Source organism: Xenopus laevis, chromosome 3S (genome assembly GCF_017654675.1).
Source record: "Xenopus laevis strain J_2021 chromosome 3S, Xenopus_laevis_v10.1, whole genome shotgun sequence".
NCBI lineage: Eukaryota > Metazoa > Chordata > Amphibia > Anura > Pipidae > Xenopus > Xenopus laevis.
This window is the reverse complement of record NC_054376.1, coordinates 49,752-68,342: the sequence shown is the minus strand read 5'-3', so window position 1 is coordinate 68,342 and position 18,591 is coordinate 49,752. Positions and strand designations below refer to the sequence as shown.

The following is an 18,591-nucleotide window of genomic DNA, read 5'->3' as shown; positions in this document are numbered from 1 at the left end:
GAACTTCTATATGATGGCATCTCTGCGCTTTGGCTTTGGTATTGGTACGTTTCTTTTCTCACGTGGCACCATGTCACTTGGATCAACGTGTCTCTGTGGCCAGGGTCAGACCTGTTTTACTTTGCGCTGAATTCCAAAGCACAAGTGTTGGACAAATATTTACCTTGCTCTGGTAGAGGAGATCGGGTAAACGCCTTAAAATGGCTGAGGAGAGGACTTTGCTCTCTGCCAGAGATTCCATTCTATGTCTCACGTACCACTGCCTTTATTATAAATTCTTCTCTGGCCACGTTTATAGGCAAAGTCAGAGTGGAATTTTTATGCACTTGTGGGTGGGGAGGACACTGATTTCTCATGATAAGAGTAATTGTCACCTGCCATTGTCTGTGTGACTTTGTGCAACAATGTGACTTGTGCCAAAGATTCTTTTACTTACCCCATGTAGATGCAATAATAGGCACTAATTACTCTCTCTTACTGTACTGACTTATATGTGTGGCAGTGTTAGAGCACTATTCAGTGTTAACCAGTGACTCCTGGTGCATGAGGGTATCAGGCCCAGACCAGGGTTGTATGCTCCCCATGCTGTACCACCCCCCACCCCCCCCCACCCCATATGCCATAGTCATTGCTTGCCTGGCTCTCGCATACACGTTCCATTCTGTGGATTTGATTTCTTGCAGTTTTCCAACCATTTGCATTATCAAATTTATGTCTTTCCTGTGCTATTGATAACATTCCAGTTTGTGCCCTTATACATCTCCTGTTATTGTCAGAAACCTTTCCTGCTGAAAATGGGTAGCCTCCCCAGCTGCATGGAGTAAGGATATGGGAGACCAACACACCATTTGTGACCCTAGGAACAAGGCTTTCCATTAAATTTGGATCCTCAGAAACTTTGAGTGGTAAGATTTAACATAGTAACTGTAAAGTGCTTTCAGCTTCTTCTTTCTTTGCATTTCTCCAATTTTCCATGAACCCCCAACCCTCTGCTTAATGGGATACACTATAATTACTCTCTAGGAATTTTCCATAAGCACTTGTATTTATTGTTCATCCTTCTGTATTTCACAGAACTGAATTTGGGGTGTCACCCTAATATACACTGTTCATGTTAATAGAGGCTTATTGGAAGCTTGAAAGCTCTATCCTGGGGGACGAGGCTTCTCTACATGAAATTAGTTTATTCTGTGGGTAAATACTAGTTCTGTGTGAAATGTAATTATTTTTGCTCCACTGGTTTTGGGGAAACCCCAGCCCTAGTGCAGGCTGACAGCAGTGCTATCCTCCTGCCCCAGTTGTATGTATGGTCCCCCACAACCATCAAAGGGCCAAGCTACATGTGACCACATGTTTTCTACTGAGCCGTTATGGGAGAATAGAAGGGCCTGGCAAGGGACAATCTTGAGGTTGTGCAGAAACCAGTCTATTGAGGCATTTGTTCTTAGCAATGATTGTTCCACAAATTTTATTGCAGTGACTCACATTCAGCCTCTCTTTTACAGAACAAAAATGAATGGGCAGATCTCAAGCAGTTATCGTGGGGGCTATGAAGCTGGCTCCCAACATCCCAAGTAAGCTGATTCTATTTGTACCCATTCCATCATTACCCATTCCATCATTCCTTTGTTTGTAGTTGTGCTTGGCTTATAGAGAATTAAACCATTTCCTCCCTGGCAACCCATTGCTATAGATAATGACTAGATCTTAGTATGGAGAGGTTTGGGAAACCCTGGAATAAATATAACCCAGTACTGAGAGGCTTGGGGAACCCATGAGTGAATAAAACTCAGTATGGAGAGGCTTGGGGATCTCAGGAATTAATATATCCCAGTATTGAGAGGCTTGGTGAACCCATGAATGAAAAAAACCCAGTACAGAGAGGTTTTGGGAACCCAGGAATGGGAACACTCCAGTAGAGAGTGGACTGTTGAGCACAAGCATGAATTAATTCCTGTACAAAGAGGCTTGGGGAACCCAGGAATGAATAGAACCCAGCACAGAGAGCTTTGGGGAACCCAGAAATGAATAGCTCTTAGTACAGAGATATTTGGGTGAACCCAGAAAATAATGAAACCTAGTACAGAAAGTGGTTCCCAGTGGGAAGCCCAGGTGAAAATCTGTGTCAGTAAAACATATTTTGGATTAAAGGAATTGAGTGTAACCAACAAATAGCCACAGGGGATACCTAGCACTGTAATCCCCAGTAACTTATACAGGTCAGACTGGGACTTCTTTATGGCCTTATATGTTGTTTTGTTCAAAACAACTGGAGCTGCAGTTACCAGCAATAAAACCTTAGATTGGATATTGACACATTCCAGGTTAACAGGTATGTGCCACTGTGCCATATTATAGGAGGCACATAGAATATTGACCGCAGGTTTTATATTAACATAATAACACCTTTCACTAGCCCTTTAACAATTCCACCCCTATGTCTGTAGGTCCTTGAAAGAAGAACTTGGCACAAAGTCTCTTTACTCTTGATGTAAAGTGCCCATAGTCTTTCTTATGAATCCCCACAGATGGAGCCCAATCACGTTGGGTCTGTTGCATTAAGACTGGTTAGTGTGAAATAGCTGGCACTTTCTCTTTCAGACTAGCAGCAACTGCTCTAAATCAATCTAATTGGAGCACATTTCCAGGGTCAGCCCTTACAAAGAGGTGCCACTAACTCCTTTTTGCATAATAATAAAGAGTCTGTCTGCTCTTATGGGCTGAACCTAAAGTCCTCGGCCAGTATGGTTTCTCCTGATCAATCCTAATGGTGAGCAGAGATTAACCTGAACTTGCTATTTTTTGCCCCTTAGAACTGTGAGTAAACCGGCTGCACATAATTTATGCTTTTCAACTTCCTTTCTTAAACAGTGGATATGACTCTCCATATTCCGACAGACAATCCGCCAGCAAGATCAGTGCAAAGAGTATTTATGGTAAGTGGCCCTTTCACCATCTGTTTCTTCTGGTGGTACTAGAAGCCCTAGGGCAAGGTTCATCTTTGATTCCTAGCCTAAAGGCCTTGTAATTGTAGCCCCTTGGTGAGTTACAAGTCCATGTTTAACAGTTGTATCTTGGGAAGAAACACCTACAGCTCTGTAGTCTCTGGTAATAATAGTCTCAGGTTGAGAGATTTATATGCTCATGCCTGTGAGTACTGTACAAATTACTGCAACTATGTCATTTGAACATAGAAACTCAACAATTTCCATCAAGTTCAACATTTTGCTCTAATAAACCCAGCCTAACTGTAACGTCTTCCAGAGGAAGGTGAAAAAACACATCTGGCCTTTCTGACCCAGAAATGACAATTGGGCAAGACCCTGGATTGATGGTGTCCAAACAGCTAAGTTTGGTGACCCTGTATTTTCTCACTTATTAGAAAGGCATTAAACCCTCCCTTGTACCTATGTATCTGCCATTACAGCCTCTTCATGGTGGGAATCCCACAACTTCCCAGTTGTCACTGTAACAACCCTTTCACTCTTTAAAATGGAATCTCCTTTCCTAAAATCTGATTTGGCCAGCTTATTCCCATAACTGATTCCTTCCATTCACATATCAGCTTGGTTGCTCTTCTCTGTACTTTCATTATTGTTCTATATATATATATATATATATATATATATATATATATATATATATATATATATATATATATATATATATATATATATATATATATATATATATATATATATATATATATATATATAGATTATATCCCCCTTTGCTGTGTAATCCCAATTTGCCTTTCCCCATAACTGATCCCTACGATTCCTTTTATCAGCTTAGTTGCTCCTCTCTGTCCTTTCTCTATTTCATTACTGTCCCTTAAATATTTATATATAGTGATCATATCCCCTTATATATTTATATATAGTGATCATATCCCCCTTAACTGTCTCTTCTCCAGTGTAACCAATCCCAACTTGGCCTTTCCCCATAACTGATCCCTACAATTCCTTTTATCAGCTTTCTTTTTGTGTTTTAGCTTTAGAGGTCTAAGGGGAACATAAAAAAAAAAAAAAAAAAAAGTTAATAAGGGTTTTTATTTACTGCTGGTAGCAAATAGCTACCCAGCGGTCTTGGTACACATAGGTACCAATGACAAAGTTAGAGGAGGTGGTGAAGTCCTCAAAAATGATTTTAAAAAACTAGGTTCAAAGCTGAGGGCGAGGACTTCCAAGGTAATTTTCTCAGAGATATTACCTGAGCCACGAGCAACGCTAAGGAGACAGCGGGAACTTAGGGAGATTAATGCGTGGCTGAAAGATTGGTGCAGGGAGGAGGGTTTTGGGTTTTTGGAGAACTGGGCTGATTTTTCAGTCGGCTACAGGCTCTTTGCTAGGGATGGGCTGCACCTCAATGATGATGGGGCAGCTGTTTTGGGAGAGAAGATGGCTAAAGGGTTGGAGGAGATTTTAAACTAGGTGTGGGGGGGGAGGGTTCAGTAAAAGATTCAGTGGTAGGCAGGTTAGATGAGATAGTGGGCAAAGAAAGGGAAAATGGGGGAGGAGATTTGGCTGGGGATACTGTTAAGGATAGGGAGGACCACATGTCATATGTTCAATATGGTGCCAGTATTAAATGTATGTTTACAAATGCAAGAAGTCTGACTGGTAAAATGGGAGAGCTGGAGCTGCTGGTGATGGAAGGAAAATATGATGTGATTGGTGTGGCTGAAACATGGCTGAATGAGTCGCATGACTGGGCAGTAAATATCAGTGGCTATACTTTGTTTCGGAGGGACAGAGGCAATAGAAAAGGAGGAGGGGTATGTCTGTATGTTAGGCAGGATTTAAAAGCTCATATAAAGGAGGAGGTTATGTTAGAAAATGAGGGGGCAGAAGTCGTATGGGTGGAGTTCTTCACCAATTGTAAAGAATCCAGCAAATTAATTGTAGGCGTATGCTATAGACCCCCTAATGTAAGTGAGGAGGAAGAGACAAAGCTGCTAATGCAAATAGAAAAGGCTGCTAGTTTAGGTAAAGTAATGATAATGGGGGATTTTAATTACCCAGATATTGACTGGAGCAACGGTACTGCTAGATCAGTTAATGGGAACAAGTTTATAAACTTATTGCACGACAGTTTTCTAACACAGGTTGTTGAGGAGCCAACCAGAAAAAATGCTATTCTTGATTTAGTGATCTCAAATGACCCAGAACTTATAGCAAATGTGCAAGTCATTGAACCCCTGGGTAATAGTGACCATAATGTTATATCATTTAATGTCTGGTGCAAAAAACAAAAATATACTGGGGCAACAAAAACCATGAATTTTGCAAAAGCTAATTTTTGTGCCTTGAGGGCTGCCCTACAGAGCATTGATTGGAGCATTAGGTTTTCAGCTAAAAACACAGAACAGAAATGGTTGTCCTTTAAAATGATATTAAATCATTACTGTTCTCAATTTATTCCCTTAAGGTCTAAACGTAGAAGCTCTAAGAATCATCCTGTGTGGCTTAATACAGAAGTAAAGAAGTTAATGGGAAAGAAGAGAAAGGCATTTAAAAACTACAAATCTGTAGGGACAGAAGCTGCATTTGATGAATATAAACACTGTAATAAATGTTGTAAATCAGCAATCCGGAAGGCTAAGAAAATAAATGAAGAGTTAATTGCGGTGGAGGTGAAAACTAACCCTAAAAAGTTTTTTAAATATATTAATAGTAAAAAGATGCAGGTTGAGAGTGTTGCTCCATTAAATAATGGTACCAGTATGGTTGTAACAGATACAGATAAGGCAAATGTGTTAAATCAGTTCTTTTCTTCAGTGTATACAATAGAGGAGTCTGGGTTCACAGGCTCACTTAATAACTGCACGAATGGTTCAGCTCAATCTAGTCAGTGGCTGACTCAGGATATGATTCAAAAAGCTTTAATACAAATTAATGTAAACAAGGCTCCAGGGCCTGATGGCATACACCCCCGGGTTCTAAGAGAGCTTAGTTCAGTTTTAGACCAGCCCTTATTTCTGATTTTCTCAGATTCACTGTCATCTGGTATGGTGCCTATGGATTGGAGAAAAGCTGATGTTATTCCAATATTTAAAAAGGGATTACGATCTCAGCCTGGCAATTATAGGCCAGTAAGCTTGACATCTGTAGTGGGCAAATTATTTGAAGGCTTGTTAAGGGATCACATTCATAATGTTGTCCTAGTGAATGTCATTATGAGCAGCAATCAGCATGGCTTTATGAAGGATAGGTCATGTCAGACGAATTTGATTGCATTTTATGATGTGGTAAGTAAGATTCTGGATAGTGGGGGGGCAGTAGATGTGATCTATTTGGATTTTGCCAAAGCGTTTGATACTGTGCCCCACAAACGACTGCTTTCTAAACTAAGGTCTGTTGGGCTTAATGAAGTCGTTTGCACGTGGATAGGAAACTGGCTACAGGATCGGGTACAGAGGGTGGTTGTTAATGGGACATTCTCTACTTGGAGTAAGGTTCTTAGTGGGGTCCCCCAGGGCTCAGTATTGGGTCCACTTTTATTTAACTTGTTCATTAACCCTTTAAGTGCCAGCAGAATTTCACATTTTGGTTACGCGAAATGCCAGCCGTTTTTGAAACATTTTGTGCTCTCTCACTTTAGGGGCATTTTCTGAGGGGAAACCTATAGTTTACCTAGGAAAACTATACATTGTTTTTTTCGGTAGAAACTGAGCTTTCTAAATCTGCCTGAGTTTTCATGTATTTCCACCTGTGCAAAAAATTTATAGTGCTAAATACCAAAAAAAATGAAAAATTACCATTTTTCATCGTATATCAATTTATACCAGAAAAATATTTCATTTTACGGATGAAAATCCAACTGATTTGGAAAGCCTTATGTCTCTCGAACGTGCCAATACCAGATATGTATAGTTTTAGGGAGATTTAGGACTTCTGTACCTCAAAAACTCCCGGCAGTATATTGCCGAATTTTGAAAGCACTAAGGCAGAAAACGGCATGCTTTAGATTCCAAGGCAAAAACTCCTGAAACCGTAGGTTTACCCCAGAAAACCATACATTTTTGAAAAGTACACATTCTGCCGATTACAAAATGGGTAACTATGTCTCTCTAATCCCAACTACCAAACATAAAAGCTTGTCTGAACATAGCGGTTTTTCAAAAAAAAATTCAAAATTCTGAAAAATCATTGCAAAGGTTTTATTTTGCTGCTCCGCATATCCCAAACTATATTAGGTACCAAGAAAAAGCACCTGAAATATGATTGCCAGGGGTCCACTGAACAGTTTGATACCCATTATGCATAGGTTTACCAAAGTATCTGGCATTTAGAGACACCAATATGAAGTTAGCACATCCAAATTGATCAGGACTTTACTTCAGCTACTGAGAAATCAACACATTGACTGCATTTTTTGTGGGGTAAAAACACAGAAATATATGTTTACCCCCCAAACCCATATATTTTTGGAAAGTACACATTCTACAGAATCTAAAATGGGTACCCATGCCTTTCTGCTCCAAACTACTGAGTCGCAAGGCTTTCCCAAAATTGTCGGTTTTGGTGAAATATGTGAAAATTGCCTCAAACCTTCAACTTCCCAGCACCATATCACCCATGTATCATTATGTACTAAGAAAAGCACCCTAAATATGATTGCCAGGGTTCCTCTGAACATTTTGGTGGCCATTGTTCATAGGTTTACCAAAGTATCTGGCATTTAGAGGCCCCAAAATGAAGTTAGCGCATACAAACAGTCCCGTGGGTAACTTCAGCTAATGAAAAATCAAACACATTGACTGCATTTTTGTGGGGTAAAAACACAGAAATATATGTTTACCCCCAAAACCCATATATTTTTGGAAAGTACACATTCTACTGAATCTAAAATGGGTACCCATGCCTTTCTGCTCCAAACTACTGAGTCGCAAGGCTTTCCCACAATTGTCAGTTTTGGTGAAATATGTGAAAATTGCCTCAAACCTTCAACTTCTCAGCACCATATCACCCATGTATCGTTACACACCAAGAAAAAGCACCCTAAATATGATTGCCAGGGTTCCTCCAAACAGTTTGGTGGCCATTGTTCATAGGTTTACCAAAGTATCTGGCATTTAGAGGCCCCAAAATGAAGTTAGCGCATACAAACAGTCCCGTGGGTAACTTCAGCTAATGAAAAATCAACACATTGACTGCATTTTTGTGGGGTAAAAACACAGAAATATATGTTTACCCCCAAAACCCATATATTTTTGGAAAGTACACATTCTACCGAATCTAAAATGGGTACCCATGCCTTTCTGCTCCAAACTACTGAGTCGCAAGGCTTTCCCACAATTGTCGGTTTTGGTGAAATATCTGAAAATTGCCTCAAAGCTTCAACTTCTCAGCACCATATCACCCATGTATCGTTACGCACCAAGAAAAAGCACCCTAAATATGATTGCCAGGGTTCCTCCAAACAGTTTGGTGGCCATTGTTCATAGGTTTACCAAAGTATCTGGCATTTAGAGGCCCCAAAATGAAGTTAGCGCATACAAACAGTCCCGTGGGTAACTTCAGCTAATGAAAAATCAACACATTGACTGCATTTTTGTGGGGTAAAAACACAGAAATATATGTTTACCCCCAAAGCCCATATATTTTTGGAAAGTACACATTCTACCGAATCTAAAATGGGTACCCATGCCCTTCTGCTCCAAACTACTGAGTCGCAAGGCTTTCCCACAATTGTCGGTTTTGGTGAAATATCTGAAAATTGCCTCAAAGCTTCAACTTCTCAGCACCATATCACCCATGTATCGTTACGCACCAAGAAAAAGCACCCTAAATATGATTGCCAGGGTTCCTCCAAACAGTTTGGTGGCCATTGTTCATAGGTTTACCAAAGTATCTGGCATTTAGAGGCCCCAAAATGAAGTTAGCGCATACAAACAGTCCCGTGGGTAACTTCAGCTAATGAAAAATCAACACATTGACTGCATTTTTGTGGGGTAAAAACACAGAAATATATGTTTACCCCCAAAACCCATATATTTTTGGAAAGTACACATTCTACCGAATCTAAAATGGGTCCCCATGCCTTTCTGCTCCAAACTACTGAGTCGCAAGGCTTTCCCAAAGTTGTCGGTTTTGGTGAAATATCTGAAAATTGCCTCAAAGCTTCAACTTCCCAGCACCATATCACCCATGTATCATTACGTACTAAGAAAAAGCACCCTAAATATGATTGCCAGGGTTCCTCTGAACATTTTGGTGGCCATTGTTCATAAGTTTACCAAAGTATCTGGCATTTAGAGGCCCCAAAATGAAGTTAGCGCATACAAACAGTTCTGTGGGTAACTTCAGCTAATGAAAAATCAACACATTGACTGCATTTTTGCGGGGTAAAAACACAGAAATATATGTTTGCCCCCCAAAACCCATATAGTTTTGGAAAGTACACATTCTACCGAATCTAAAATGGGTACCCATGCCTTTCTGCTCCAAACTACTGAGTCGCAAGGCTTTCCCACAATTGTCGGTTTTGGTGAAATATCTGAAAATTGCCTCAAAGCTTCAACTTCTCAGCACCATATCACCCATGTATCGTTATGCACCAAGAAAAAGCACCCTAAATATGATTGCCAGGGTTCCTCCGAACAGTTTGGTGGCCATTGTTCATAGGTTTACCAAAGTATCTGGCATTTAGAGGCCTCAAAATGAAGTTAGTGCATACAAATAGTCCTGTGGGTAACTTCAGCTAATGAAAGATCAACACATTAACTGCATTTTTTGTGGGGTAAAAACACAGAAATATATGTTTACCCCCCAAACCCATACATTTTTGGAAAGTACACATTCTACAGAATCTAAAATGGGTACCCATGCCTTATTGCTCCAAACTACTGAGTCGCAAGGCTTTCCCAAAGTTGTCGGTTTTGGTGAAATATCTGAAAATTGCCTCAATGCTTCAACTATCCAGCATCATATCACCCATGTATCATTACGTATCACAAAAAAGCACCCAAATTGTGATTGCCAGGGGTCCTCCAAACAGTTTGGTGCCCACTGTGCATAGGTTTACCAAAGTATATGGCATTTAGAGGCCCCAAAATGAAGTTAGCACATACAAATTGTCCTGTGGGTAACGTCAGCTAATGAAAAATCAGCACATTGTCTGCATTTTTGTGGGGTAAAAACACAGAAATATATGTTTACCCCCCAAACCCATACATTTTTGGAAAGTACACATTCTACAGAATCTAAAATGGGTACCCATGCCTTTCTGCTCCAAACTACTGAGTCGCAAGGCTTTGCCAAATTTGGCGGTTTTGGTGAAATATCTGAAAATTGCCTCAAAGCTTCAACTTTCCAGCAACGTATTGTCCATGTATCATTACCAGCATAAAGCATCCTAAATATAAACATAGGGGTCTACTAAATAGTTTGATGCCCAATGTGCATAGATATACCAAACTATGTGGCGCACAGAGACCCCCAAATGACAATATGTATAGACATTTTCACGGCTGACGCGCTGGCTGCTGCAACATAACCACCTGGTGTGTGTATTATGCGACATTAGACCACCTAACAGTACAGAGACCCCAGAAAACCATATATTTTCAGAAAGTACACATTCTGACGAATCCAATATGGGTAAATAAGTGTTTCTACTACAAACTGCCAAACTGCAAAGCAATGCTGAACATAACGTTTTTTATCAAATTTCTGAAAATCGTCACAAAGCTTGAATTTTACCCCATTATATGCCCCACATTTCGTAACTTATCAGCATAAAACATCCTAAATATGAACGCCAGGGGTCTACTGAACACTTTGATGCCCAATATGCATAGATATACCAAACTATGTGGTGCACAGAGACCCCCAAATGACAATACTGTATATACATTTTCACGGCTGACGCGCTGGCTGCTGCAATATAAGCACCTGGTGTGTGTATTATGCGACATTAGACCCCCCTAACAGTACAGAGACCCCAGAAAACCATATATTTTCAGAAAGTACACATTCTGACGAATCCAATATGGGTAAATAAGTGTTTCTACTACAAACTGCCAAACTGCAAAGCAATGCTGAACATAACGTTTTTTATCAAATTTCTGAAAATCGTCACAAAGCTTGAATTTTACCCCATTATATGCCCCACATTTCGTAACTTATCAGCATAAAACATCCTAAATATGAACGCCAGGGGTCTACTGAACACTTTGATGCCCAATATGCATAGATATACCAAACTATGTGGCGCACAGAGACCCCCAAATGACAATACTGTATATACATTTTCACGGCTGACGCGCTGGCTGCTGCAATATAAGCACCTGGTGTGTGTATTATGCGACATTAGACCCCCCTAACAGTACAGAGACCCCAGAAAACCATATATTTTCAGAAAGTACACATTCTGACGAATCCAATATGGGTAAATAAGTGTTTCTACTACAAACTGCCAAACTGCAAAGCAATGCTGAACATAACGGTTTTTATCAAATTTCTGAAAATCATCACAAAGCTTGAATTTTACCCCATTATATGCTCCACGTTTCGTAACGTATCAGCATAAAACATCCTAAATATGAACGCCAGGGGTCTACTGAACACTTTGATGCCCAATATGCATAGATATACCAAACTATGTGGCGCACAGAGACCCCCAAATGACAATAGTGTATATACATTTTCACGGCTGACGCGCTGGCTGCTGCAATATAAGCACCTGGTGTGTGTATTATGCAACATTAGACCCCCCTAACAGTACAGAGACCCCAGAAAACCATATATTTTCAGAAAGTACACATTCTGACGAATCCAATATGGGTAAATAAGTGTTTCTACTGCAAACTGCCAAACTGCAAAGCAATGCTGAACATAACGGTTTTTATCAAATTTCTGAAAATCGTCACAAAGCTTGAATTTTACCCCATTATATGCCCCACATTTCGTAACTTATCAGCATAAAACATCCTAAATATGAACGCCAGGGGTCTACTGAACACTTTGATGCCCAATATGCATAGATATACCAAACTATGTGGCGCACAGAGACCCCCAAATGACAATACTGTATATACATTTTCACAGCTGACGCGCTGGCTGCTGCAATATAAGCACCTGGTGTGTGTATTATGCGACATTAGACCCCCCTAACAGTACAGAGACCCCAGAAAACCGTATATTTTTAGAAAGTACACATTCTGACAAATCCAATATGGGTAAATATGTGTTTCTACTGCATACTGCCAAACTGCAAAGCAATGCTGAACATAACGGTTTTTATCAAATTTCTGAAAATCGTCAGAAAGCTTGAATTTTACCCCATTATATGCCCCACATTTCGTAACGTATCAGCATAAAACATCCTAAATATGAACGCCAGGGGTCTACTGAATACTTTGATGCCCAATATGTATAGATATACCAAACTATGTGGCGCACAGAGACCCCCAAATGAATCTATAGCAGACAAAATTTCCATGGGCAAAACGAAGTAACATAGAACTGAGCCAAATGGTATAAAATCAGTAAAATCCAACAAAACCACAAAAATCAATGGCTTTTTTTTTTAGCCTAATGTAATTAACGGTCAGAATCAAAGTTTGATTATTTTAGCATAGCTAAATAGGTTTTACAGATAGAAATAAGCGAACAACACCTACGCAAAGCTGAAAATGAAATAAAATGGCTAAACATGCAATAAAATGGCTAAAAATGTACAAATATCACTGAAATTGCAATATAATCACCGAAATAACATACAAAAGGTATTGCGCGGTGCAATTAGCAAATACGCTATTCGCAATGGCAATAAAACAGTTTTTACAGGCAAAAATACAGACGATGCGATAAAAGAAAATAAAAACACACAAAATAGCGTATGTGTGTGTACAACAGGCAAATTGTGTGTTGTATGCGTGTTGTTTGCATGTGCAAGTGTGTGCAAGCATGTGTAAGGGCTGTAAATATATGTGACCCCCCCTGATCCCCCAAAATTGAATGTATGTGTGTGTAAGTGTGAATATAAGTGGGAATGTAAGTGTATTAGTACAATAGGTGTGTGTGGGTGTGTGTTTGTGTGTATGTGTGTGTGGGGGGGGCACTAACCTGGGGTGGCAGGCTGTAGGTTGTCCAGGAGGGCTGCATGATGAGCTGGAATCGTCTTCATTGCTGGATCTGGTGAGTGGGCGGTGCTGTAGGGCTAGGAAGCACAGGCAGCAGCAGGGCACCTAGATTTCATTGTGCCTGCTGCTGCCTTGGGGCCCCTGGGCGATCGCGCCTCAGGGGCCACTCGTTCCCCGCTTCTGCTCGTTGCCTAGGGGCTGGGGACGAGTATGAACGGAGCGAGCGGCTTTTTTAGCCGCTCCTCCGTTCAAAAAAAGCAGGCAGCAGGCAAACAGCAGCAGAGCACGTTTATTTTGCGTGCCTGCTGCTGCATTGGGGCCCCTGGGCGATCGCGACCCAGGGGCCCATTTTCCCTACGTAGGCTCGTTGCCTAGGGGAAGGGTAAGCTGGCAGGGACACTAAGAACGGAGCGAGCGGCTCGTAAAGCCGCTCCTCCGTTCTGAAAGTGCAGGCAGCAGCAGGGCACATATGCTGCACGTGCCTGCTGCTGCCTTGGGGCCCCTGGGCGATCGCGACCCAGGGGCCACTTGTTCCCCGCCTAGGCTCGTTGCCTAGGGGCTGGGGAACAAGCAGGAACGGAGCGAGCGGCTTTACAAACCGCTCCTCCGTTCCCAAATCTGCAAATGCTGCAGAACGTAGAATCTACGTTCTGTGGCATTTCAAGTTACTTTGCTACAGAACGTAGATTCTACGTTCTGTGGCATTTAAAGGGTTAATGACTTAGGGGAGGGTGTTGTAAGTAATGTATCAGTGTTTGCAGATGACACAAAATTATCCAGCCCAATTAATTCCATCCAGGATGTGGCATCCTTGCAACATGATCTTGACAAACTGGCAATCTGGGCAGCTAAGTGGCAAATGAGATTCAATGTTGATAAATGTAAAGTCATGCACCTGGGATGTAAAAATATCCAAGCCACTTATACCCTTAATGGGACTGCACTAGGCAAATCCATTATGGAAAAGGACCTTGGAGTCCTTGTAGATGATAAACTTGGCTGTAGCAAGCAATGCCAGTCAGCAGCATCAAGGGCAAATAAGGTCTTGAGTTGTATTAAAAGGGGCATAGAGTCAAGGGAGGAGGGGGTCATTCTTCCACTGTATAGAGCACTTGTAAGGCCCCATCTAGAATATGCCGTACAGTTTTGGTCTCCAGCACTCAAACAGGACATTATTGTATTAGAAAGGGTACAGAGAAGGGCAACTAAGCTGGTAAAAGGTATTGAAAATCTTAGCTATGAGGAAAGACTGGCCAAATTGGAGATGTTCACGCTGGAGAAGAGGCGCTTAAGGGGTGATATGATGACTATGTATAAATATATAAGGGGATCATATAATAATCTCTCTAATGCTTTATTTACCAGTAGGTCCTTCCAGCTGACACGAGGTCACCCATTCCGATTAGAAGAAAAGAGGTTCCGCCTAAATATTCGGAAGGGGTTTTTTACAGTGAGAGCTGTGAAGATGTGGAATTCTCTCCCTGAATCAGTTGTACAGGCTGATACATTAGATAGCTTTAAGAAGGGGTTGGATGGCTTTTTAGCAAGTAAGGGAATACAGGGTTATGGGAAATAGCTCATAGTCCAAGTTGATCCAGGGACTAGTCCGATTGCCATTTTGGAGTCAGGAAGGAATTTTTCCCCCTCTAAGGCAAATTGGAGAGGCTTCAGATGGGTTTTTTGCCTTCCTCTGGATCAACTGGCAGATAGGTAGTTAATAATAAAAAAAAAAAAAAAAAGGTTGAACTCGATGGACATGTGTCTTTTTTCAACCTTACTTACTATGTTACTATGTTACTATGTAATTCCTTTTATCAGCTTAGTTGCTCCTCTCTGTACTTTCTCTGTTTCATTACTCTTCCCCACTATATACTATTATATTGTAATCATATCCCACTCTTATGCACCTTATCTCACACATAGCTGCCCAGAGTTCTAATTTGTCCAGATCCTGCTCCAAGGATGGAGGGAAACATTATTAGCATAGTTTTGTGTTGTCTGTAAACTCTGATTATTTACAGTGTCCAAGTCATTAATGACCAAACTGAATAAAAGTGGACCCAATACAGAACTCTGTGGCACCCTGTTAAGAACCGTACTCCAAATGTACTATTGACACCCACCCTCCTTACCCTACCCTTTAGCCAGTTTTCTATCCATTACAACAGCAATTACCCAACAGACCTTCATTTAGAAGCAGACATTTATGTGGATTTTGCCAGCACTTCCAAAATCCAAATAGGTCCTGCCTACTGCTCCCCTACTGTCCAACTTCCTACTTCACCATTAAAAACAATTACATTTGTGTACCCTTACCTATCCTTCATAAATCCATGCTGATTCCTACTTCTTGTGCCATTCTCTTAACAAAATTTCAAATTACTTTCCCACCACAGATGTCAGACTTACAGGCCTATAATTGCTAGGCTGAGATCAAAATTCCAATTGAAACACTGTAATTATATCAGCTTTCCTCCAATCCATAGCAACATACCTGATAAATGTGAGTCTGAGAAAATCAGATATAGAGGCCTTGCTGACATTGATTTGAGTAACTGTGTATGTACCATATCTTGTCAGCCACTGACTGGATTGAGCTGAGCCATTTGTTCCCCTACTGGGTCTTAAAACTCTGATCCCACTTGTGTCTACACTGAAGAAAAGACCCAGTTAAGCACCGTTTCTTGAAGAAAAGAACCTCACTCTTAACCTGTATCTTTTTATTATTAATATACTTAAACCTTTTTTGGATTAACCTGTGGAGCAGTTCCTTATTTTCTATTGTTGCCTTCCTGATTGCTGCTGTACAACACCTTTTATAGTATTTGTGTTCTTTCAAAGAACTTCTCTCCCCACTGACTTGTATGTATGAAATACTTTGCTCTTCATTCCTGTTAACTTCCTTACTTTTGCAGTACTCCACAATAGGGGTTCCTTATTTAAGAGCCTTAATGCAGAACGACAATTATTTAATCTCAGTTTAAATGACATCCATTTCTGTTCTGTGTCTTTAGCAGATCACCTGATACCTGTTAGTAATGCAGAAAGTACTGTTATTCTGGGGAGAGTGAGACCATAAGTCAGGGGTTTTTTTTTTGCCTTCTGTGTCCATGTCTCACTTGTTTTACATCTGTCAATAGGAGGAGAAGGAATCTATTTCTTCCGTTCTTCAGCCAAACTAAAAAAAAAAGGTAGACCTTTGAGTTGTAAGTGTGCCTTGGTATTGGAATATTTGCATGTAGTGTTGTGATAGACCGGAACTTTCCTCTCACTATAGGGCTTCATCTGTATAATATCTTGATTATATCTTGCCCTAATCCAGGAATGTCCCTTCTCATTGAGCCAGGAAACACCTTATTTTAAATATGAGCTGCCATGATGGTTCTCCTTTAAGAGCACTGGGTTTCATGCCAAGTACAGGTTAGAAGGAAGTCACCCTGGAATCAGCCTTTCACATGAGCGACATCTGATCTGATTCATTCAACTTTACCCACAGGCACAACATTCACTGACATCATTTTTAAAGGACCAGCGATACAAAGAAATGAAGTGTCCTTTATAGGGAATGTGTTATTATTCTGTAATTGGCAACTGCCTACCTTCCAGCATAGCAATGCCACAGACCGGTGCAGAGGCGGGAATGGCAAATGTCCTCGGTTAGTAACTGTAGCTGAATGTAAAGGGAACTTACTGGAGCCTTTATGGCACAACTACACTGTGGCATTCTTGTATAATGCATAGGCTTCAGTGCATGGCTGTAGTGATACTGGCTACTACAACCCAAATTTACCCTTACTCCAGTGGCACACAGAGCTTAAGTTTGGCCACACTAGGTATGTTGGCAGCCAGATGAGAGATTAAACCTTTCCTCAGGGACCAGTTTTGTTGCAAGATAAATGGCAGCTGAGAAGCACAAGGACACACAGAGCAGTGCTAGAGAGTATGCAGCCGGTGAGTCTTTTTCTAGGGATACATGTGCCAGCTGAGAGGTTCAATCTTCCTGTTGGAACACATAAACCAGAGGCTTTCATTAGACCTGGCACAATTTATTCCTAGGTTGTTATCATTTATTCCTGTTTGATCAGGCTTGGAAGCTAATCTTACATTTAGGACAGCTAAGCACACTGACTGAACTATGTGTTTGTTTCTCTTACAGTCGGTATCTTGGAGTAGGTTTCTAAAAGAGACCATTCATGCATGGGGAGGACATTATTTTTTTGTGATTGTTCATTTGGGTTTTATTACAGAACAGAGAAAGAATTATGCTCGTGATACCGTCAGCAGCCTATCAGAGACCACCCAGTATCACGTTGAGGTAAGTCGTTGCATTGTGCCTAACAAGAACCTGATGTTTCTCTTCCCAACCCACTAAAGTGGATGCATTGGAAATAATGCAGTAATAGGTTTAGAATTATCAATTTTTTCTGGGATATCCTATATTTGTGACACGAGTGCAAAGTCATACAGCACATAACTGTTGCCCTCCTCAAACCACATTCTTTCAGCCTTATAGAAATGATCACTCAGGTCAGCAGGCTAGCCTATACATTCTTAATACAACAGCCCCAGTGCTAAAGGCATGGAAATCTTTTCAACCTAAATCTGTAATACTTGCCTGTCCGTGACCAGGGGTTCTTTGTGGTAATTAATGAGTTCTTAAACTCTGTTATCACTGTTAATATATATATAAAATCAATTGACTTAATATATATTAACATATCTGGGTCATCAGGAGAACTAATCCAAATTCAGAACGTGCTACAGACTTGTATATTATCCTTGCTTTGTCAGATAATACAGTGATTGTGCTTTCTGGGGCCTAATTAATGGGATACAACTGGCAACTGTCAGTGTTACTTTCTGTATGAAGTAGTAACCGTGGGGCAGGAGCCCAGTTTATTATACTGTACTTTTTTTTTTTTTTTTTTTAAATATGGGATTTCAATGAAATTTTGAGGTGCAGGGTTTTACAGGATCAAGATTCTTCTATGTTTGTTATTTCAGTTAGCCATAAGGAACCCTGTATGTAATGAACAATCACCATCAACATTTGCAACAAATCTCAAAGATGTTTCTCATTACATTCTTTTGAGAAATTAATCCCCCAATAATTTTTCATTTATTGAGCCTGGATAGGGCTAACACTGCTTGCCTTTCTCTCTATACAAAGTTGGTGAGATCTTGTTAAAGTACCTTTTTTGCTTGAGTAATATGTGAGTATGACAACTTGGGAAAATAATGCCTAGATAAGGGTAAGAATATATTGGATTAGGAAGGTCATTGGCGTAAAACTAACCCTGGAAACGAACATATATGTTTGGCCCACAGACCCAAAGAGGAAAGTTGTATGCATTGCTGTAATGAAAAATTATACTATGGGCTTTGGTGGAAGGAGGGTTAATACGTACATGGGCACTGCTATTTGCAGTTTCTATATAAAATACGTCGGTATTTCACAGATATGTGTGTTGGCTTCATGACCCCCAACAGCCTGTTTCTCC

At 40.6% G+C, this 18,591-nt stretch overlaps 1 protein-coding gene across 6 annotated transcripts in view; it reads left to right on the top strand.

The window, feature by feature from the left end:
* Positions 1-18,591, top strand: part of eps8.S (epidermal growth factor receptor pathway substrate 8 S homeolog) — a 53,440-nt gene that overhangs the window by 8,101 nt on the left and 26,748 nt on the right. For all 6 annotated transcript variants that reach the window (XM_018254716.2, XM_018254712.2, XM_018254714.2 and 3 more), the window contains exons 2-5: positions 777-905; positions 1,506-1,574; positions 2,872-2,936; positions 17,338-17,405. In XM_018254716.2, coding sequence (XP_018110205.1) covers positions 1,513-1,574; positions 2,872-2,936; positions 17,338-17,405 — 195 coding nt within the window. In that variant the 5' untranslated portion in view covers positions 777-905; positions 1,506-1,512. The remainder of the gene's footprint in view (positions 1-776; positions 906-1,505; positions 1,575-2,871; positions 2,937-17,337; positions 17,406-18,591) is intronic.